Genomic DNA, 23,036 nt, shown 5'->3' on the forward strand with positions numbered 1-23,036 from the left:
AAAAATATAAAGAAATATGAGAAAAGCTAAAGCAGTGCTACACAGTACTGCAGTTCAGATTTTAATTATTTTTAACTGTGTTTTAATTGTTTTTAAACATTCTTTTGTAAGTATAAGTGACATGATGCATCATAAACCGCTTTTCGGGGCATTCATACGGTAATTTAAATCCCATACATCAAACAGGAACTTTTGGCTGTAACGAACCTAGTTGGTTGAAATGTTTGTTGTGAGTTTACCATGATTAAGTTAGTTATTTGTTATCAGTTATTAGCTAGTTATTTGAATTAAAGGAAATTAAGGGAATCACAATCTGCTGCAAATCTCATTCCACCTAATCAATGTACAGCACAAAGCTACTGTATTATGTGCAATTTTATCTTCTTTGTAAGAAAAAAAACAAGACTATTAAAATACTGAAATAAGTTCAGTCCAGAACCACTTTTGCCATTTATCTCCATTCACTCCAATCTTCAGTTCATAGTGGATAGTCTGAGCCAATAGCGTGAACCCCTTGTTGGTAAACTGTGGTCATTTTGGGCAAAAGATTATTAGAACTCTTTAGGATCCATATTATTTTACGTTCTCATCACACTCATTGCTGATGCCAGCAAATTTGCCACTTTGGCTAGAGCTACAAAAAACAAACAAGCATAGGTGGAGTAATGTTTATCAATGGCAGCCATCTGGAAATGTTTCCAACAGCCCAGCACCAAACACAAACAGTTCCACAATATGTAGTACAGCGGCTACATTTTCAAGGATACAAATATGCAATAAGCTCACTCTCAAAGATGGAAAGAATGGTAAGAAAGAGAAGACAGGAGAGGAATATAAGGGAACATTTTCAAAGTGCTCAGTGACATCTAATAAATCTGAAATGTAATGTTTAGGTACGGTTCTGAAGTATGCTGGAGTTTTAAAATTAGATATTGGATCAAACATGATGTATAGCTGTAGCATACATTTTTATTATAAGGCCGGATGAAAATATAGACTGTTCAGTACAGTTCAGTGCAGGCTAAAGTAGCTAGTTTGCAGTGTTGTGGTAAAGTTTACAGTAATGCATGTTGTACTGGTGCAGGGCAAGCTATGGTTTTGATGGTCAATGTTACACCAAGCCAAGTGAAACTGTGCTTATCTCCATCCATCCATTCGCTTCCGCTTCCCCTTTTCAGGGTCGCGGGGGGCGCTGGAGCCTATCCCAGCTGTCATAGGGCGAGAGGCGGGGTACACCCTGGACAGGTCGCCAGTCTGTCGCAGGGCCAACACATAGGGACAGACAACCATTCACACTCACATTCACTCGCACATTCACACCTAATGGCAATTTGGATTATCCAATTAACCTATCCCCACAAGCTGCATGTCTTTGGACGGTGGGAGGAAGCCGGAGTACCCGGAGAGAACCCACGCAAACACGGGGAGAACATGCAAACTCCACACAGAAAGACCCCGGCCTGTGCTTATCTCTTTAAGCTTATCTGTGCGATTATGTTACTGAATTCAGTTAACACTACAGAGAGCAATAAAGCTTAGAGCTTACAGCACAGCTCAGGTGATCACAGCCTGTATGCAAAAAGAACAAATCTACTGTAGCTTACAAAACAAATTTTTTACACGTCTTCTTTCTAGTGAATTCCCCCCATGCTTCATTTTTACACTGTACCCCGCACGTAGAATCTCACATTAACCCATGAATAAAGCAATTAGTACAACTTTGATACAATTTAGGATGTTTTATTTAGCTATTGACTATGTGCACGTTAGCATATGCTACTTCCGGTGCAGAAACTCCTGTGGGGAGATTTGTTTCCGGTGTCCTATTCACACCCTGTTTACGGTCCAAAACAAGTTAAGCAAATGAATGAATCAAGTGGCGATTTACATTTCTATAGATGTCTTGGGCATTTACCCAATATATCTGTAAATGATGTTCATCGACTTGTCGCTATTTTCCCCCCCACGCCTCAGAGCAAAAGAGAAAAGGGATTCAAATGTTATATTTCTCAGCTGTCCCTCGTTTATCGCGGGTGTTATGTTCTAAAAATAAGCAGCGATAGGTGAAATCAAATAGCCAATTTTATTTTTTGACGGTGCCAAACGTTTCGTGGACATCGTGGACATACAGTACTGCACTTCAGAGTCACACTGCTAGCGATCGATGCAGCGATTCTGTACTGTACAGGAGAGACGTCACGGAGGAGATCGTCTGCAGCGATCAGGACGCAGGACACAATGTGACGTAAAAAAAAAAAAGCATGCAAACTTGCACTAAAAAAATGTGCGAAACAGCGAGGTGAAAGGTGAACCGCGTTATAGCGAGGGACCACTGTAATTTTGAAGGTAAGTCACAACATACCCTTCGTACATACTAATGTATAGAAACCCTTACCAGCAATCGTTCATTTTTTGTGTGGCTTTTTTCACGGTTTGTTAACATGCTGTGTAGGTGTGTACTTGACTAGCTGATATCGACATAATGGGGGAAACATCTGGTTTGACTATTCTTCAGCTGTAGTTTGAATGCTGAACATTTGCCTGTTTAAATCATAAGACCAGTCACTATACAAAGATGTGCTTCTGAATGTGGATGATGTGTCTTCTGCTGCAGTGATGCAGTTCTGCTTGTGTTGAGTGATGTAAACAACTGATCGATCTAAACTCTTTAAATGTCAAAATTGATCATTCGATTTTTTATGACACAACCGTGGTGAGTGTTCCCACCTTCTGCTCTTTGTAACTTAACGCGATCTTTCCGTTTTTGGACATGATTTTGGAGGATATCTTTGCAGTAGCGATTGACCGCAAAGTAAAGCTACTGGAAATGCACAACCCCACATCCGGTCTCAAACCAGGAAGTTAGCATTTTCTCGTGCACAGGGTCAATTGTAATTCCCACTGATTCCCTTTTGTTTGATTTGTGATAACAAACTTAATTACATATGAATTAGGTCGTGAAAAAAAGGTGTGAGAAAATGTCAATCTTAGTTTTGCCAATTGCTAAATGCTTTTAGAAAAACAAAACAAAACAACGTATTCCTTAGTCTTCGTAAATATTTAACTTAGTGCTAACCTATTTCTAAACAAATCTTTTCTATTGCCTGAACTCAGTTATCAGTTAATGACAAAAACACATAATTGTGAAAGACAGATCATGAAAAACATTGATTAGTCAAAAATCACAAATGTTAGCTTTCTTTTTTTTTGGTTATCTAAATAATACAACCACACTGCCAGTGTAATTTATGTTTGGTAGCTTGTAGTTTGTATGATTTGTTTTTAAATTTTCTTCAGTCATAAAGTGCACAGATGAACTGTTACTGTAAAGCAGTGGTTCTCAAACTTGTTCTGGCATGTCCTGCTTCATGCCCCAATAATATTTTTTTATGAATCATTAACAATAAAAAGGGTTCAAAATGAATTGTAAAATCACTTAAATACTGACCTAATTTCACTTCATACTGTTTACCTAGCTGTCAGTGCCCCACCTGCAGGGGCTCCACGCTCACTGAAATTGAGTGAAGCAACTCAATAGAAAAAAATGACGCAACTGCTCCAAAAGCTACTTTTTGACTGGTGCAAAACAGCAGATGTCTGTTCCTGACTTACTGAGAGATGAAACTGCACAGCTGCTCAGACATATGTGACAAAGTGTGACTGTAACATTCACTGATGCACATTATTTTTTAATCCATAAAGGCTCTAAAACAGAAAACTTACAGAAAGTATAAATGTAAAGAAAACTTGAATGGTTGAATTGAATCCTGTGCCCCTCCCACATCCTACTTCTAGTATATAGTAAGTAGTACATAGAAGAGCCTTAGCAGGCCTCATCTATGTAACCTCATGGTGACTGAAGCATCTATAATCAGTCTTGATAATGAATAAACCACTCAGAATGTTATGTAACACCATGACTGCAATGTCTGTCAGCAGAGTGGCGGATTTTACTTGCAGTTTCTATTTACTGGCACTGAATGGCTTATATCGTCTATTGTACAGTGGAGCTAGTCTAATAAATTGACTTTATCAGAATAGCTCGTTTAGGACAGACTTTCAACAAAGCAGAATAGTGCAGATTTCTTACCTCCATTGTTCCTCCAAATCTCCCTGGCACACTGATCAGAGGAGGTCAAATCTGATATCTGGATATTGGGATTTGATTTGTAGTCATCTTAGGTAAACAGAGAAAAATGAGATTGTTACTTGATGGCACTGAAGCATTTCCTAGATGCCGGCAGGAACACTGATATTTCTGTAGTAAAGGAGTCGGTCAGGACTTACTGTTGTTGCTCAATGAAAAGGACTCGCTCTCCCTCATCGTCTCGTTTCCGCTGTCCGACAGTGTCCTCTCATTCCTGGAGATGTGCGGCCTCTTCTTAGTACTCTTCCGAGTGCTAATGCGGATGATTCCACGCACTAGCCGACACTCGGCCTCCTGCTCATCCATTTTATGTTCCTCAGCCAGTGAGTTGATGAGCTGGTTGATGGCCTTGCTCTTTTTCAGGAACACCGAGTCTGAGGTGCACCGGGCCAGTTCTTCAATCTGATATTCAGAGTAGAGCTCCAGCAGCTTCTTAGTAATCAGGGAGTCCACATTCTCCTCCCCATCCTCCCAGTCATCAATCCTTATAGACTCATGCAGCGACTGGTGGCTCGGCAGTGTCTGAACACCAGGAGGTGGCACGTATGGCAAAGTGGGAGGATTGGTTTTAGCACCTAAATACTCTATTGTGCTGTCCACTTTGACTCCAGCAATGTGGAGATCCTCCAACCAGGGTTCTTCTGCAGTGTACTCTTCTTTGTTGTCTCTTGAGTTCATAGCTTGGAGACTCAACCTCTCTGGTTCATCTGGTGAACTCTCCTTTGGTGCCAGGCATGGAGCGAGGATGGAGTTCTGGCAGACCCTGTACAGGCCGCAAGTAAGTATGCTACATATAAAAGTCCTACAGCTTCTTGGAGAAGCGCATGGATTGCAGGTTTGGGTTGCAGTGGATGGCTCAGCTGAGCCAGGAATGAAGCCAATGGTCTCATACTGTCTGCCATTAGCATCCTTCAGGTCAGCTTTGTGGACTCCTTTCGGCTCTGGGTTTTGTGCTCTGTCTTCAACTGGGTCCACACAACGTTCTTCATAGGACGACCCCTGGCTGTTGCTCCGGCTGGACCGAAGCCTGTGGCCTGCGCCACGTCCTGAACCATGCGTAAGGCTGCTGGAGGTGCCAGCAGACATGATTGACTGCATCAGAAAATCCAAGAACAAAAATGAGAAAAACATTGAGGTCATCTGAGGTTCAATTAAATGATGACACAGGGTTGAAATAGTACAGCTAAACAAAACGTTTCTTATAAATCCACATTGTCAAGCAGGAAATAAGTGTGCTCCTAAGCACCTGAAGGCATTTCTCTTCAAAACAATCGTGAAACTAATATCCGCAGGTGGCAGGTAATGCAGCCCAACAGGTTTTACGGAGTATGTGTACACACAGTCAAACACAATTACCCGTTCTTATATCAAATATACTGCATGATGTCATGGAGATCACAAAATACTCATTGAAACTCCAATGAGTACACTTTCTGGTGATTCACACCTATATTCATTTCAGAATTATATAGTTTTATTTCCTTTTACTCATTAAGAACACATAACAATGATGAAGGCTACTCTGTGGATATGGATCATTAAAATTAATTTAACGACAAGTGTGGCTATTTCGCCAGTCATTAAAACAACCTGAGTAAAGACGAATGAATGCCGAATTTAAAAAAAATGTGTAATTATAAATTATAATTATTTTACATTTGTATTTATTTATTTATTACATGAATCTTATTAGAAAACGACAATGTTGCAATTCTTCAGTAGTGTTTGGCAACCTGTGTTGTGACGATATACGCCTGGACATTTATCAACAGTATGACTTAGCTTTTAAAAAAACAAGTCAAACGGGACTATAGTATTGCGGTTTTGTCTTTATCTAATCACAAACTCGATTGGACGGTAACTTTAGGAACATATGAGCTCGAATTTCGTCTCAAATACAAATATTATTTTCACTTTCATGGCGACTTGTCATTGCGGCAGTTTCCTCCATTTGAGGACTTTCTCACCTAACATTACTCACAGTTTACACGGTGCGTCCACCGGCCGTCTCCCGAATTAATGCTAGATTCTCCACTTTATGGTACGCATTTATTTATTGTAATCCATTTCGAACGTTTCGTGTATGAATTTCGGCCCAAATCGCCAGTTTCAACAAAGTTTTCGACCAAATCTGTGTACCTGAGCGTCAAGGTAGAAGAGGCGCACCAGGTAGCTACAGCCAGAGGTTGGCCTTCCGGTTGTAAGTGACTCACAAAATAAAATGTACATCAAATTGCCAATGTAATTTTGCATCTTGCACGATAATAGCGCATCACGGGCGTCTTAACTTTTCTCAGGAAGGCAATGATAAAAACAACAACAACAACAACAACAGTTAAAACACAGTTATACCCAGCCTACCATTATAAAAGGTAATTTTTACAGTTTTATTTTTTAACAGATTTCCGGTGGTTATTGTCCTTATCTGTGAACCAGCGTCAAGTCACCTACACTGGTCATTGAATTACCGGATATTCCATATGAAAGTATACTGATATTTTTTTTTACATATATTTGAGAGAACAATTTAGTAACAACAGTGCGAGTAAATAAAGTACATCTTTAACCAATATTTTCGTATGACTTTTATTATTATGGTACATAAAATATAATATTGAATGTTGTAGTTTATTTAGAAAGAAAACCAACCGGAAATACTACATTTCTTTGCGTTTACTTTGACAACACGGCTCGTTTTATGGCAACGTAGCTAAACAGCAGGTAGTCACGAATGTGTCAGGACTCCTCCTAGTAGAGCGATATGCATTAAAAATAACAAAGTTTTTGTGTTACATGTCATTTACTCATAAAGGACCGCCGGAGCTTAGCATAAAGGCCGGCAATAATCTATAAGTCGAGGAAGCTAACAAGCTAGCAGTGGTAATAGCACTTTGGGTTTACTGTTGTTAAATAACTCCGCAGCTGGATGAGCTTGCTAGGATGAATGGGAAAGCTAAGAAGCTAACGATGGTCATTGTGTTATAGGTTGGATTTGTGCTGTCTTTTTGGAGATAAACTTTTATAAATAATAAATTAGGAGTTATGAGAATAAACAGATATGTAATTTCGAGCACGGGGTCTCGTGGTTATTTACAGCTGAATATCCTCGGTGTGGGATTAGCTTATTTTCTCCTTGGAAAGACGACATTCGCTCCTTTCAGCTACCTCAAAATACACGGGAGTCGGTGATGCTGTCGGTCGCTGGACAAATGCACCGGGTGTCCGAACTAGGACAGAGCGGCCAGACTCCGTTATAAGCGATGAAAAACTGCGAGTATCAACAAATAGACCCGCAAGCACTTCCGACGCCCACCCCGACCCCTCCGCCTCATCATGGGAATGACACGGAGAAGAAGAAGGAGCCGAGAAGACCCAGGAGAAAGTGGGAAGTTTTCCCCGGAAAGAATCGCTTCTACTGCGATGGACGGATCATAGTGGCCCGACAGAGTGGGGTCCTTCCCCTTACCCTGGGTCTCATCCTCGTCACAAGTGGTTTATTTTTTATATTTGAGTGAGTTCGTCTTATATTATATGGTTCTGTAATACTGATTGCGAGTTCCGTCCAAAAGTTGTCCACAGATGATACAAAGCTGCTTTTTAAGCGATATTTTAATGAACCGAGCCCTGTCTGGCGCATCAAATCTGTTTTATTTATTTATATTGTTTGTCTGTTTGTTTGTTTTTTTCCAAAAGCAAGAGACTCGCTAACATACAGTTGCACTTAACAGGATGATATTTAATGATGCAGATTGCTCAAAAAAACAAAGCAAAAAAATACTGACCAAAGCGCATTTTTGACCCTGCACTGTATCGATATTTGTTTTAACCTGTGTGTTGCAATTATGTTTATTTTTAATGTTTTTTTTCTTAATATTTGAAGCTAAGTGCACATTTTTAAGAAGTAGTGCTTAATAATAGAAACAGGATTCTTTCTGCCACAGTAGAGTGAAAATGTGTTCAGTCTTCTGGGAGTTTTATGGCAATTAAAAGAGTTGAATGTTAATTAAAATTAGATCCATCAGTGAGTTAAAGAAAAGAAGAAGGTATGCTCAGTTATATGTGACAGAACATTGTCTGCATCTTTTCCCAGTGTGCCTTGGTAATTACCCCTGTCTGTGTTTGTTTCTCAGTTGTCCGTTCCTGGTCAAACACCTGACCAGCTGCATACCTGTTATTGGAGGAGTCCTCTTTGTGTTTGTGCTCATCACCCTGCTCCAGACCAGCTTCACCGACCCCGGCATCCTGCCCAGAGCAACACCAGATGAGGCTGCAGACATTGAGAAACAGATTGGTAATGTCTAATAGCTGCACTAGTACCTATGAGGTTGTCTGCAAGGCCTTTGAATTTGACGTCCCGAATTGTTTCCTCCAGACTGACATTCTGTTGGAAACACTGCTGGATAATAGGAGGAGTGGGGCTATATGTACTTGAGTGTACTGTGTGCTAAACATCAGTTTCAGGGGCTGAAAAGGCTTAAATGCCCAATATCTGCAGTTCCTCAAATAGCCACTGGAGGCAAACTCCAAAAACAAGCCAACCCAATGGTGGCACTGAGAGGTCAAATGGACTGCAACTCAAGAAAAAGCCTGCATATAGAAAAATGCAGTAAAAGCACTCAAAACAAAACACAAGTGTTTCTGAGAAGGTGATAACGTGACAGACTAGCTGTGACTGTAACGAAAACCAAAACATGCGATATATACACATGAATCATGTGATTAGATAGCAAGATACATTTAAAATTGCCTCTATAGTTCCCCCCCCTCATAATAACTCCATGGTGGATGGATTTTTGTATACAGTGCTTAACAAATGTATTAGGCCAGCTGTCATAAAAACAGAAAACACAAATATTTTAGAAATTTGTCAAAAACTTGTTAAAAAAAGTAAAAACATAATATTATTTATTATCCATATTTTTTATATCCAAATCAGAGAAGAAGTCAGAAGTGAATCAAACATTAGATTCAACCATTAAAACAATTTTTTTTTCTGTTCAGGAATTCAACTAAATAGCTAATTTGGCATCTTAATAAAAAAGAATAAAGGTGGATTAACATTGCAGAAATACAAAAAGTGATTTTGGTAAGCAGCTGTGAGGCATCTGTAGCATAAACCTTACACTGGGTGGTGTAAGGCTTTCTAATTATCAGCATACTGGTGGTAGGGACATGACCCTCTTGATTGATATGTCTTCTGATACAGAGAACTGTAGTCGATACATCTCGCCTTCACTACCTTTTGGTGTGTTTTCTGGTTGTTTCATATGATTGTTTGATAAGTAATGTGCCTTCTTGTAAAGTACAGCCCGTCTAAGAAGTTTGTGCTTCGGATTGGGTGAGTAATATTTAGTCTGTGCTGTGCTAGCAGATATAAGTGTGTTTGTTGTACGCGTGCAGTTTATGTAAGTAGCCTGCTAATCAAGCATGCTAGCATTAGTTGGTAACCTAGCACCCTGTTATACAGATTTTGTCAAACAAGAATGATAAGAATTGTTCTTAATAAATCAGCCATGTTGGTAATGATGGTGCTCACTGACACATATGGAAAAGGAAAAATTAGTCACCAAATATACTTGGTTGGCCTAAAATCTGTGTGCAGGAAATGCTGTCCAGTGTTGTCACATTTTTTCTCTTTTGGGATATTTCTGCACTGTGTTTTGGCTCTAAAGTTTCGTATAGGACGGGGAATCTTACCCATAAACCAGTACTGCTTAAACACAGCTTATTTTATTCCAAGTTATTGAAGAGTCAGTGGCCTTGACTTTGTTTTGATTAAAACACCATTCATAGTTTCAAGATAATGAAAGCGCTGTTCTGGTGTGGCTAATTCTGGAATCACACATGCGTGTACATTTTAATGGCTCAGTCACAATTTAAAATTCTTCAGGTCATTTTAATGATGCGGAAGTCATCAAGACATAAAAGAACATAAGTGGAATTTGCTGTGTAATAAACGTCATATTAGCACGTTGAAAAGTGTCTGCTGCCTTCTAATTTTGGAGTGAAGTTTTCACTAGATTTTATACAGATTTATTTTCCCCAATCTTTCACACCTCAGACCTGTTCAAAGCTCATCAGTTATGTTCACTGTCAGTTTTATGCCATGCCAATATTATTTTTACTTTCCATATGACTTGCATCGTTATAATGACCTGCATGTCTAAAGCTGGCTTTCTGTGCACTTTGGAAACTCCTACTCATGACCAGAGTTTAGGCAGTGGTGATGTAAGATCCACATGTTATCCAACTGAACTGTACAACAGCTATTTTTGAAATGAAGATTCTGGCGTGACTGTTGAACATTTATTTGGGCCCCAATGCTTCAGGAAAGATTCTGGAAATCTCTCTTGTGTAGCTTCTTAGTTTGAATTAGCGCACGGTTTAGTATGGTATGGAATGGATGACACCGACTATTGTAAAAAAAAATAAATAAAGAAAGAAAAAAACCCATACGGAACCATCTGTAAGTTGCGCAAAAAGAATAGCGGGTATTTCTTTGTTTTTTCTATTATTTTTCTCATGTTGGTCAACCTCTCAGGCACAGTGTCCAAGTTACTGGGAGAGAGTTTTTGCAGGTTAGTCATTTTGTGAAAGATGACACATCATTTTCCATCTGCTGTTACGAGCTGCACACCTGACACCAGATGTCTTTCTGCTCAGGCTATTATTGGGCTATAATCCACCCCTCGCCCTGAGTAAGAGTGGATAAAGGCGCAAGTTGTTACAACCCAGTGAAGTGGTCAGACCTGATTTTACAAGGATGTGAAGTGTGACAGAAAATTATTATAGGTTGAAATTGTGTACATTAAAACAGGATTCATACGTACACTATGCTTCATTGATTGACAGTGGGAGTACCTGACATCTGGGGTGTCCTTGCGAGTGGGATAGTCAAAGCAGTAACAGCTAGCCATTAACAAGGCAAGCTAACTGAGCTTTAATGATCACTTAGCATGAGTCACACTAACTGCCTGCCTCCATTTTCATGCTGAATTACACAAACTTCCTTCATATTTTAATAACACGATGTGATGGATGGATTTGATTGGCTGCCATGGTGCTGGCATTGGAGAACTTTCTCAACTTTTAAGTGCAAGCACTGAAAGCAAAACAAAGGTCCAGATTCACAGTTTAGTTATGCACTGCATTTAAAGTCAATGAGAGGTGTGGGGATTGAAGTTTGAAATGCAAATGTGTAAATCCCTGTTTTGTGTGCATGGAGACTCTCCAGGCACTCCAGGTTCTTCAAACTGCCCATAGACACAAGCAGTGTTCAGGTTCATTTGTGTTTCAAAATTGGATGTAGGTTTGAATATGAGTATGAATGTTTGGCTCCATGTTCTAGCACTGCGACACACTGGCCACCTGTCCAGGGTGCACTCCCCCTTCCCCTGTGGGTTCAAGTCTGTAGCAGTGATTGAGGGAAAACTTTTTGAAATGATCTTTTAGAGCAATCTTCAAAAGGTTTTTAATGAGAAGCTCAAAGTACTGACCAGAGATGCGTGCGGCCCTAATGATGTGCACGCATTGCTGATAATGTGATGGTATCCATTCACACTTTTATCGTGCTTTAAAGTGGTTTGTGAATGTGACACTTGTAAGTTTGCTGCCATGACTTTGATGGAAGTGGAAACTCGATGCTTACTGCAGCAATAACTGCACACCTACCTTAGATTAAAGCAAAACACTGTGTCCCTATTTTCACTGTTCTTCTCTGTAGACAACACTGGAAACACCAGCTATCGACCTCCGCCTCGCACCAAGGAAGTGCTAATCAATCAGCAGGTGGTGAAGCTCAAGTACTGCTTCACCTGCAAGATGTTCCGCCCTCCGCGCACCTCCCACTGCAGCCTGTGTGACAACTGTGTGGGTGAGCTGTGAACACACAGCGACACTGACATTTACAACCCATAAATAATAAAAAGAGGCTTCACAGAGCTGCAGAGAGCGCACTTTTATATAGCTCAGTGCTCTAGAGTTTTTTTAACATTCCTAAAATGTGAGTTGATCACTGTCTTTCAGAGAGATTCGACCATCACTGCCCCTGGGTTGGGAACTGTGTAGGGAAACGTAACTATCGGTTTTTCTACACCTTCATCGTGTCGCTCTCCTTCCTGACGGCGTTCATCTTCGGCTGTGTGACCACACACCTAGCACTGAGTATGTGGTTTTGCTCTGATCTGCAGGTGTTTCATGCTTGGGAAGTAGCCGGCTTCAAATAGCACCTGCTTGTTTGTTTTGTTTTATTCGGACTGCCAGGCGTGGTTCACAACAGCAGAGCAGTTTAATGTCTGACAAAAGCATTAAACTGCTTTTGTCAGACATTAAACTGACAAAAGCAGTTTACGTGGATCAGCTCGGTCATTTCCCACACAAATTAAATTTTATCATCCTGAAATCCTGCTCACTTTCCTCTTTTTCAGGAGCTCAGGGCGGGAAGGGCCTAGTGTTTGCGCTTCAGGAGAGTCCGGGGAGATATCCTGTACCGAATAAGATTTTTTTACTCAAAAAACACAGTCAGTGACAGAAGTCGGATGAAAATCAGTCAGCTTGCGTATGTATATATAACATATACATAGACACCATTGCCATCTGTGATCATTTTTCTTATTTGTACTGTTTTTAACCGTGTTTTTCTTCACTTTATATTAGGAAACAAAAATTACTGTAATCCGTAGGGAAGTACAGACTGAGGCTCTCTGGGCTGATATCAGGTTCTAAATAACAATTTGGCAAATATCCAGTGCTCGAATGGGGATATGTTTTAGTTGATTAGCTGTTGTTATGTCTTATATATTTCTTGCATTGTGCCAGTGAAACAAATTTGGCACAATTTTCAAGCCTTTTGTTTTTTCTTATGTAGCCAGTGTTTTGATAACTTTGCTTTCCTTGACTCAGTCTTTCACTGCAGTGGAGCTGGTGATATGTTTCTTTTCAGTTTGGTCCATTTTGGGCCTCTCAGGCTTCCATACATACCTGGTTGCTTCCAATCTTACCACTAACGAAGACGTGAGTACCCAAAGCTGCTTTTATGACTCAGTTTGTTAGACGACATCATGTTATTTTGTTCATTTTGTGATGCTTGTTAAATCAAAGAAAATATACTCTGTATGTAATTTGTAAATATAGTTAATATTAATTTTCTGTTAGTGTGGAAGTATATTTAACATTAGAATACTTTTAATTAACAATAACAATAGTAACAACAACACAAATATTAATACTAATATTTTGTTAGTAGTAAGGGAAATCTTGCAGATACTTTTGTATTCACAAAGTGAACAAACTCTACTTCCAAAATAATGTGTTTGGGGAAAAACATGTCATATGTTTTATATCAGAATCAGATCAGAATCAGAAAGACTTTATTTATCCCCAAGGGGCAATTATATGTGATTTGTTTTTATTTTTTATATTTATATTTTTTTTAGATTAAAGGCTCCTGGTCAGGGAAGAGTGGAGAAGATGTTACAAACCCATACAGTCATAAAAACATCTTTATCAACTGTTGCTCGGTGCTTTGTGCGCCCATGCCGCCAAGGTTGGTCCTCTTTATGAATTACTCCTTCCATCATTAAATCTTTAATATCGAGTCCAAGTAACAAAGAGAGATGCTTGTGAGGATCCTTGTATATTAGTTTTAGCTATTTTATTACTAATGGGCTGTTTAAGATGGTGCATATTTCATTTGCAAGCATGCATACTTTATGAAAGAAGCAATCACTGATAATTTTAAATAAGTTTGTATGAGTTGATAAAGAGAGCGCAGTACTAATAAACCTGTAGCAATAGCAATCAGCTGGATTGTGGCTATTTTTGAATTACAGAGCTTCAGTTCATTGTTTAATTGCAATTTAGTTTTATGTGTGTAAGTAGCACCAGTTTAGTTGTCTCAACCACTTACTATTACAAGATAAAGATGGAAAACCAGACAGCCAAGAGAGTAAGTAGTTGGAGATGGCGGGGAGGAAGAATTCCTAATTCTTAATCTGTGATGTGCGTTCTGCATTCATGACAAAGATGACAAGAACATTCGTATCTTTCTGTGCCATTTCAGCTTGATTGACAGACGGGGTTTCCTGCCGGCAGATGAGTCTGCCCAGACTGGCAGTGCTGACATCGAGCTGCCCACCCTGGCTGCTAAAAGCGAGATAAATGTGGTAGGAGCCGCTTTTGCATTGCAGAAATCCCCCTCTCCCGTGCCTGCACCCTGTGACTGCCACCAAAACTCTTTCTGTGCCTGAGAGAAACCTCGTTGCCTGCTGTAGCCCCAACCCAGCATCTGTCTGCTGCCTGTTGTTGACTGTCATGTAAAGGTTTGGTGTATTAACACTCTAGTCAGAGGTTTATCGCACAGTATTATGCCTCTTATTGGAAGTTAAAGGGATAGTTGAACGTTATGGCGCATTTGTTTGGTTTGGTTGGTGGAGTTTTAAAAAATGTTTTTTCTATTATTCTATTTCTTATTCTAGTAAAGAGCTGCAATGTTTTTAGCTCAGTTTTACTTATTAATTTATTATGATTATGAAAACCAGATAGGGTACTAGTTAGGAGTACTTACTTGCCACTCAACACCTGTTTTGGTTTTAAACCGAAAGCTGAAGGACCTAGAAGGACATCAAATGAAGAGAATGCATTTGGGGGCTTTTGAAGCAGTACAATCACAGTTTGAAGACTGCTTAAACTGGGTTACTTTATACATTTTTAATATTTTATGACAACATTATTTTGAAACTGAGTTGTCCTATCTTTAAGAACACCTTATTAACTAAATATAAAAAAATTTAGCGAAGTCTGTTTATGGTCTGTGTGTTTGAAAGATGAGAGCAGTAGTGGTAGACAAGTATTTTGGATTTTTAAATCGCTAACTGTCATTATTGGTGTTCCTATACTGGTTAGACTCTACAAAGGACAAACTATTCTATTTGTTATATTCTACTAATTCTAATGGTTGCCAAACCATGTTTTTATTGATATATACTGAGGTGTCAAAACTCATCATTAAGGGTAGAGGGGGATGTCATCAGATGCAAGAGTTAAAGGAAGAGTCGGGGGAGGGATATAATATTTTTATAAATGATCGAGGGGGCACAACCACACATGGATAACCATTTACACCTATGGGAAATTTAGAGTTTCCAGTTAACCTATCCCTACTAAGTGCATGTCTTTGGATTGTGGGAGGAAGCCGGAGTACCCGGAGAACACCCACGGAAACACAGGGAGAACATGCAAACTCCACACAGAAAGACCCTGGGCCCGACCTTCTTGCTGTGAGGCAACAGTGCTAACCGCTGTGCCACCGTGCTGCTCATACATGATTTATGACTTCGTAGAGTGACCACTAGAGGTATGTTAATTGTCACGAAGTCCCTGTCCTGATGATATTGAGGTCTGCTGCTAGCAGCACTCTTTGAATCGCGCATTACTGAATAATTATTAAGTTGAATTGTCAAAGACGCAGACAATTAAATTAGAAAAAAGAGAAAAACTCATAAAGACCAACAGTAGCCAGTCACCCAGTAACACCTCTTAATCTTGTTTGTTTCTTAAAAAAACAAAATGTTAACGTATTGATTTATAATTTTTGTTGAAGGCATATCTTAGAAATATAGATGACAAACATGAAAAAGTAGCTCTAATGTCCAGGTTTAAATAAGAGAACTAATGATGCTTTGGCAGGTGCGTATTTTAATTCAGGAAATAGTCAACTGGGGTCCTGTTTCATGACTTCTTACTGCATTAAGCTAAGGTGAGAAAGTGACATTAATCTTCTCATCTGACTCTGAGTGCTAAATTGAACTGCTGCCTTTTGTTTTTTTACTTGAACTACTTTGTTAAAGTGTAATTTAATATGGTGTCTTTAGCTGTTGTTCAGCCATGTCTACCTCATGGAAATGCACACATAAAATTCTTCTTGTGCTATTTTTAATAGAGAGTACTACTCTCTGTATGCACATTTTTCCTCAGTGTTTACTTCTATGCAGTATCGTGTGCCAGCTCCGGGTGTTTAGAGAGCAGGAGATGTAAGAAGTGTTTCCAGCTCCTCCTCACAGAGCATCTCTCTTGCTGTTCTCTCTGACAGCAAGGGATATAAAAAGATACTTGAAGTGTTTTTAAGCCAGTTTTGTTTACAAGACTTGCCCAGAGTTCAGATAGAGTTGCAATCTGAGCCTCAATATATTCACATATCGCGTAGTACAGTGAGAGTCAGTTGAAGCTGGAGTCTTGTGTCTTTGAGTGTGTATAAGCTAGCCTTTTGAAGTCAGTTGATAAGCTGGTGACGCTGTAAAGAAAGCTATTTCTGTAACAGCGGTTTGTAAATTTGAGTGCGTGCTGTTTGTTTTCTCCTGTCATGTCTGTCTGCATATAAAAGGTTAAAATGCCAAAAGATTTGTGACGAGGGAAGCTCCTCATGTCCTTCATCTCTTGCTTCCCGTCATGCCTTTGTTTCATTTTTACGTGTTTTTTTTTTTTTTTTTACGACGTTTCAGTTTTTAGTATCTGTAATGTATAACATTAAATTTTTGTCCATGCAGTTCATCATGTGTTGTCATTTTTCATTTTGTTTCCATCCATCATCACCGTTTTCCTATCACAGTACAAGGAGACATACTTTTCTATACTTTTCCTACGAGACAAACCCAGAATCAGTCCCTCCCTGTGTGTCTGCTCACCCAGTGCTGACTCACTGTTCTCTGTGTGGTGTGTCTCTGTGCCTGCGTCCCTCCACCAACACTAGGAGGAGAAGTGTCTGGACTTTGCTCTGTCCTGCACTGGCTGATTAGCCGCTGTTAGAGCAAAGAAAAGCGAGCCTTGAGCTTGGTAAGCCTGTATAGAGAAAGGGAGAGTGAGTGCAGACAGCCTGTGGCCGCCGTTGTCTTTGCATGCCCCTTTGCTTGGCTGCTTTACTCCCGCATGGCTTTAACCATTGCCAATGTTAAATGCATTGAAGTGTATAATTGATCACAGTAAAGGGTGCATAGTTACGGATCAAACAACTCTCTTGTGCTAACCATCAGACCGTTCAAAGACTGACAAAAACAACTGTAGGAAGATGTTCATTCAGAGGTCAGTGAAACATAATGACAGCCATTAAACCAGCTTCTTAAGGAATGAACTGCAGGGCTTTAACAGTGCTTAGAGACTTCCCATGTGTGTATAATTTTTAGGTTTAGGGGTGGAAACAGTGTTGAAATATACCCATATGGTGACAGCACATTTTCTCGACCCTGAATTATACGTAGCGTATAAACTTTGAATACAAACTAGCATATGGAGAAAAAAAAAAAGGTTTAGCATTTAAATGAAAAATTTTCCAGAGCTTATGCTGTTAAAATTCATTCATTTGTCAGACTAATTTAGATTCAAGGCTAAAGAAGCGAATTCGGGTGAATAGTTGCATTTAAAAAGTGCCCAAAGCAACATTTTATACTAAGAAATGATCAGTTCATGTAAAACGGGTTGCTCATAGTATCAAATATTATCACCAAACTGAACTTCCAGTCAGTTCTGTGCAGTTTAACAGCTCCTTTCAGCTCACTCTTTTGGTTTTACTGGTCTTAGTTTGGCTGAGCTAACTGCTACTTTATATTTTCATTGTGTGTTAAATTGCTTTAGTAATAAAAGGTACTTTTTAAAAGTACATTTGCATGCTTATAAAGCTCCCAGCCAATCTCTGTTTAATTCGGTGTTTTTTATTTGGCGTCAGTTTAAAGCAAAGCATCTCAAGGCAGGTATGTTTATAAGGTAAAGGCTGTGTAACGTTACAGAGTGGGATAAAAACATCTGCCAACAAGCAGAAAGAAGTCAGGTTCAGGGTCTGCTGCTGTACTTGTAAACATTTACTGTTTTGAGCTACTGAACCTTTAATCTCAGTTCAGATCAACTTGGATGTGTCAGCTTGAAAATGTAAACCTTTAAATTGCAAAGAACCCACCACACAAATGCACGCTTGATAATGGATGCATTAACAGAGCCAATGCATCCAATCACTTCCTTTTAGCCAGCTTGTCCCAGTGGTCACTCATTGTATACTGTATATATATTGTATGTCTGTATATTACAGACAAGAGTTTTTCACATAAACCACAATTATAAAAGTTTATAAAGCATTTACTGAAGACCACTGACTGTAAACAATGCTCTGTTTTATCGTTTTGGTCGGGACTTCTTCGTCTGCAGATGGTTTAAAAAGCATAGAAGATGTTTGTTAAACTTCAACATCTCCCAGAAGAATCTTACAGTTTGTGATCTCAGTGTAAAGCCTGACCTGAGTCTGATCCTTTGGGCAAGCGTGCAGGGATAGTGATATGGAGTTCTCTTTAATGGATCCAGCATGACGCGTAAGAAGCATCCACACTGGAAGAACTAGCAGTGATGATACCGTAAAAGATGGACTTATCTTCCTGATCTGAGAAATGAAGCCTTTAAGAGGACGTGAAACACTACACGTAAAAAGGCTAATCTACATCACGGAGCCCTGCTCTCAAACACTGATATAGATTTAACACTGTCTGCGAGTCTAGTCACGTTTGTTAAATTCTTTACAGCTAACAGCCGGATTTTTCCATTTCAGTGCAGGAAGCCAAATAATGAAAAGCCAATTACTGCGAAAGAGACAGACAGTGAAAGCGGACAGTATATCCTCGGTTTCTTAACGTAAAACTCATTGTTGCAGCCAGGGACAGCACAAAAGTGATCCCCTTAAACCAGGGCTGCCTAATCCCAGTCCTCGAGAGCTACTATCCTGCAGCTTTTAGATGCATCCCTACTCCAACACAGCTGAATCAAATGGTTTGATTACCTCTTCAGCATGCCATCATGTTTGGCAAAGGCCTGATAACAAGCCATTCATTTGATTCGGGTGTGTGGGAACAAGGATGCATCTAAAAGCTGCAGGACGGTAGCTCTCGAGGACTGGGATTGGGCACCCCTGCCTTAAACCATAGCTGTCAAACTCCAGTCCTCAAGTGCCGGTGTCCTGAAACCTTTCTGTGTACCTGCTGCAACACACCTGAATAACATTAGGTCATTAGCAAGACTGTAGAACTTGACTGCACGCTGAGGTGGCAATTCAGCCTTTTGATTCATGTTACAGCAGCTTATGAGTGAATGAAAATGGTGCAATAACAGTACAAGCTTTCAAAGACTTACACTTATTTAAAATTGCTTGAGTAGGGTTAGGGGTTGCCACCTCAGCATGCATTCAAGTTCTATAGAGTCTTGCTAATGACCTAATGTTATTCAGTTGTGTTGCAGCAGGGACATATTTAAACGTTTTGGGACACCGGCCCTCGAGGGCTGGAGTTTGACACACCTGCCTTAAACTCATTTTTAGTTTTGGTGTTGTTATTTTTTGGTGGCACGGTGGTTAGCACTGTTGCCTCACAGCAAGAAGGTCCTGAGTTCAATTCCACCATCAGGCCGGGGTCTTTCTGTGTGGAGTTTGCATGTTCTCCCTGTGTTTGCGTGGGTTTCTTCCGGGTACTCCGGCTTCCTCCCACCGCCCAAAGACATGCAGCTTGTGGGGATAGGTTAATTGATTAATCCAAATTGCCCATAGGTGTGAATGTGGGAGTGAATATGAGCGCAAATGGTTGTCTGTCCCTGTGTGTTAGCCCTGTGACAGGCTGGCGACCTGCCCACCGCGAACCCTATGACAGCTGGGATAGGCTCCAGCGCCCCCGTGACCCTGAAAAGGATAAGCGGAAGCAAATGGATGGATGATGTTGTTATTTTTCTCTGAGTTATCAATTCTATGGGCTCAGTCACTCATTTTGGGAACTTGTAAATTTTGGTCATAATAAGCGTCAAAAAGCAGGATTATCCAGAGTGCGCTCATTGGCTAAGGACATGTGCTGTTTGAACATGTTCTCCTCAAGGCTTCATAAAAGAATCTCACAAAACAGTCAGTGATGTCATAGTCACTATGTTCATCTTTTATGATATTTATGACAATAATGTGGGAACCAGAGGTAACAGAATATCAATGACATTCAGCAACTTTAACAGCGACAGGCAAAATAACTGCTGATGACATAAAGTGGCCAGGTTCTGAGTTAGACTTCTCACATTCTACTTGAATGGTGGAAACAACTACCAGCGAGAGTGAAGGATACGGTTGACTGACATATGATGGAATGCTTTTAGTGTTCACTAGTGACCAGTCGTCAGTGATGAAGCCACAGGCACCAAGCAAACTGCTTCTTGTGTGGACGCCCTGTTAAAGTCTGAATATTCTGGCAGCTGCTACTTAAACTTCATCAATCCTTTTTTAGAACCAGCTCTTGCAAACTATCACGCTTTGTTTTAGTGCCATTCTAAAAGTTTGGTGTAATAAATAAACAGGCTTCTTGAGCTAAATCAAATATGAAATGTGACTGGCCAGGTTCAATGTGCATGCCTATGCATGTCTGTGGCATGAAATATTTTGGATATCCTGCTTGAGATCACGTGTGGATCCTGCTTGCACTCCTAGTTGGCCTTTGACTCATGTTATATTTGCTGAAGTAATTTCAGAGACTGATGTTTTCCCTGTTAATATCACTAGCTTGTTTTGTCACTTGTTTTATTACTTTTTTTACTTCCTCTTTCTTGCACTGCCCTTGCAGTGCACACAGGGAACTAAAGGTCTGCTAGAATCGGCTGCGCTTTCTCCGCTCCTGTCCACCTCGTGTCCTCAGGGGAAACCTCAGAATGCTCATTCCTGCCCAGAAACCAGCCCAGCGTTGAACTCTGACCCCACATCGGAGTTCTCTAAAGGCTGCAGGGGTAACCATACGTCCAGCTCCCATGGCGATACTTCTCGTCCACGTCACACCAAAGCTCGCTCAAAGAAATGCAGACGAGAGGCTCTGCATATTCCCAACCCTGCATTTGATGTCCCAGTTTCCCCTACCTCTCCGGACGCTGCCCCTGACTCCAAAGCCAGGAGCCACAAAGGAGGCAGCCTCACCCCGTTGCACTGACTGACTGTCTTGAATGATGTTTTTCACAAGTCAAACACTGTTTGAGGCTTGCATGCTGTAACACAGTCAGATCCAAGTTATATGATTTTTTTTGTTTGGTTATTCCTGTTGGTTCTCTGAAACTCCAGGAGCGTTGAAGATGTTTGGTCACTGAGTAAGACAATCACAGGGGAAATAGGACAAATGTGATGAAGAGGATTCTAGATGCAACATAGCGCTGGTGTAGAGAAAAGTTCTAAGAAGGTTTGTGAGCCGTAGATTCTTCTGTAAAAAAACAAATTTACCAGCATGTCAGATTTCACCAAATTTGTGAAACAGCGGCTTTAATGTATCAGGTGGATGGAAGCTCTGAATTGTGTATATCTATAAAGAGAGGATCCTTGAAGGGAAAATCCACCCAAAAATGTTCACATCTCAAGCTGTACAGGCAGTGATTAATGGAACAAGTCGCAGGACTCGTAGACTAAAGCACTGTCCTCAAAACACTTTCATGTGGAATCACCCGTTTAGCTCACTGGGTTAAGCAGGCAACCCATTTGCCTCAAGACATGTCTTCCCCCTGGTTTTCTCCCAGGCTTCCTGTCTTCTCTTTGCTCTCCTATTGCAATATAATCCATATAATCTGGTACAGAATTTATATGGAGTAAATATTTAGTCACCACAGCCACCACAGGTGGGTAAGGTTTGGCCACCCCTTCTGCCCAGTAAGTGTGAAACGGCAATGTCTGCAAATAAGCCTTTACTGCACAGTGGTTGAAATATCTAATTTATTCATTTGGATTGTTGTAGGGCTTTAGGGGTATGCCTGCTCTGTTCCACCACCTGTCATTGTCTGTTCTGCTAATTTAAATCTCTGAACTGGATCTCTGGGCTGTGTTTGAGGAGGTGATTCTTTTTGGAACATTTTTAATTAATTATTAATACTCTTAATAAAGCCACCACAGGTGGGTAAGGTTTGGCCACCCCTTCTGCCCAGTAAGTGTGAAACGGCAATGTCTGCAAATAAGCCTTTACTGCACAGTGGTTGAAATATCTAATTTATTCATTTGGATTGTTGTAGGGCTTTAGGGGTATGCCTGCTCTGTTCCACCACCTGTCATTGTCTGTTCTGCTAATTTAAATCTCTGAACTGGATCTCTGGGCTGTGTTTGAGGAGGTGATTCTTTTTGGAACATTTTTAATTAATTATTAATACTCTTAATAAGCTTTTGTTTCAGTTTTACTATAGGGAATTTATTCTTCTGTTACTTGACACTTTTAAAAACTTTTTTTTTTTTAAGTTTTACATAAAAATGCTTGTTAAGCATGAGTCCTCATGGCATACCTTTCTATGGCAGTCATGCCTAAATGATTAGGAATGATTTGGTACATCTGGTAAGCAATCATTTGGTACTACAACAATCTGTAAAATGGGGAAACAAGAACTAGAAATAGTTCTGAGCTCAACCTGCCCACCTCTTTAAAAACTATCTGGCTCTGTGGCTGCTTCCACTGGGTTTCAGTCTAACAGAACCTGAGGGTACCAAATGCAGAGATGGGGATATAACTGAACTATGCACTTGTTTTTCCCCCCCACATCTATAATAATGCAGGCAAAGATTTGGTCCACTGACCTTAGTGACATTGAATATTGGATTAATCATTCAAATCTATATGTAAAACACCTAATTTTTCACTGAAGGTGATGACTTTGCGTTCTAAAATAAGCAAAATGTGAATGTTGTTGTGTGGATTTTTCCGATGACCTTGCACAAACAGCACAGTGGATAAGATGTAAATCAGTTTAGTGGTGTGTACTGTTGTTCAGATCTTCGTGCTGTAAAATGGAATTGAGTGCAACTGCATGGTCATGACTAAAAGGTGTATTTTATGATGTTTCTTTAAATGCATTCAAACATTGTACCATCTCAACACAA

At 40.1% G+C, this 23,036-nt stretch overlaps 2 protein-coding genes across 3 annotated transcripts in view; one reads left to right on the forward strand and one right to left on the reverse strand.

Moving 5' to 3' along the window:
• The window catches only part of kdf1b (keratinocyte differentiation factor 1b), a 13,374-nt gene extending 7,013 nt beyond the window's left edge, over positions 1-6,361 (reverse strand). The window contains exons 1-3 of the mRNA XM_005927984.2: positions 6,287-6,361; positions 4,288-5,239; positions 4,091-4,177 (exon numbers count right to left, since the gene is read on the reverse strand). Of these exons, the coding sequence (XP_005928046.1) occupies positions 4,091-4,177; positions 4,288-5,233 (1,033 nt within the window). The 5' untranslated portion in view covers positions 5,234-5,239; positions 6,287-6,361. The remainder of the gene's footprint in view (positions 1-4,090; positions 4,178-4,287; positions 5,240-6,286) is intronic.
• Positions 6,362-6,829: 468 nt separating this feature from the next.
• On the forward strand, positions 6,830-23,030 carry LOC102311373 (palmitoyltransferase ZDHHC18-B). Of its 2 annotated transcripts, XR_006055441.1 has the most exons (10): positions 6,830-7,658; positions 8,278-8,438; positions 11,871-12,020; positions 12,173-12,310; positions 12,574-12,625; positions 13,057-13,159; positions 13,582-13,691; positions 14,208-14,310; positions 20,764-21,793; positions 22,065-23,030. XR_006055441.1 is itself a non-coding variant. In XM_005927982.3 (9 exons), exons 1-9 carry the CDS (start codon positions 7,408-7,410, stop codon positions 21,118-21,120), a joined length of 1,425 nt encoding a protein of 474 aa, XP_005928044.1. In that variant the 5' UTR covers positions 6,830-7,407; the 3' UTR covers positions 21,121-22,048. The 2 variants fall into 2 exon arrangements, 1 of the variants encoding a protein (XP_005928044.1); XM_005927982.3 differs by lacking the exon at positions 22,065-23,030 and having other exon boundaries at positions 20,764-22,048.
• The last annotated feature ends 6 nt before the right edge of the window (positions 23,031-23,036 follow it).

This window comes from Haplochromis burtoni, unplaced genomic scaffold, assembly GCF_018398535.1.
Source record: "Haplochromis burtoni strain Fernald_Lab_line unplaced genomic scaffold, NCSU_Asbu1 Contig_10, whole genome shotgun sequence".
NCBI classification, from domain to species: Eukaryota; Metazoa; Chordata; class Actinopteri; order Cichliformes; family Cichlidae; genus Haplochromis; species Haplochromis burtoni.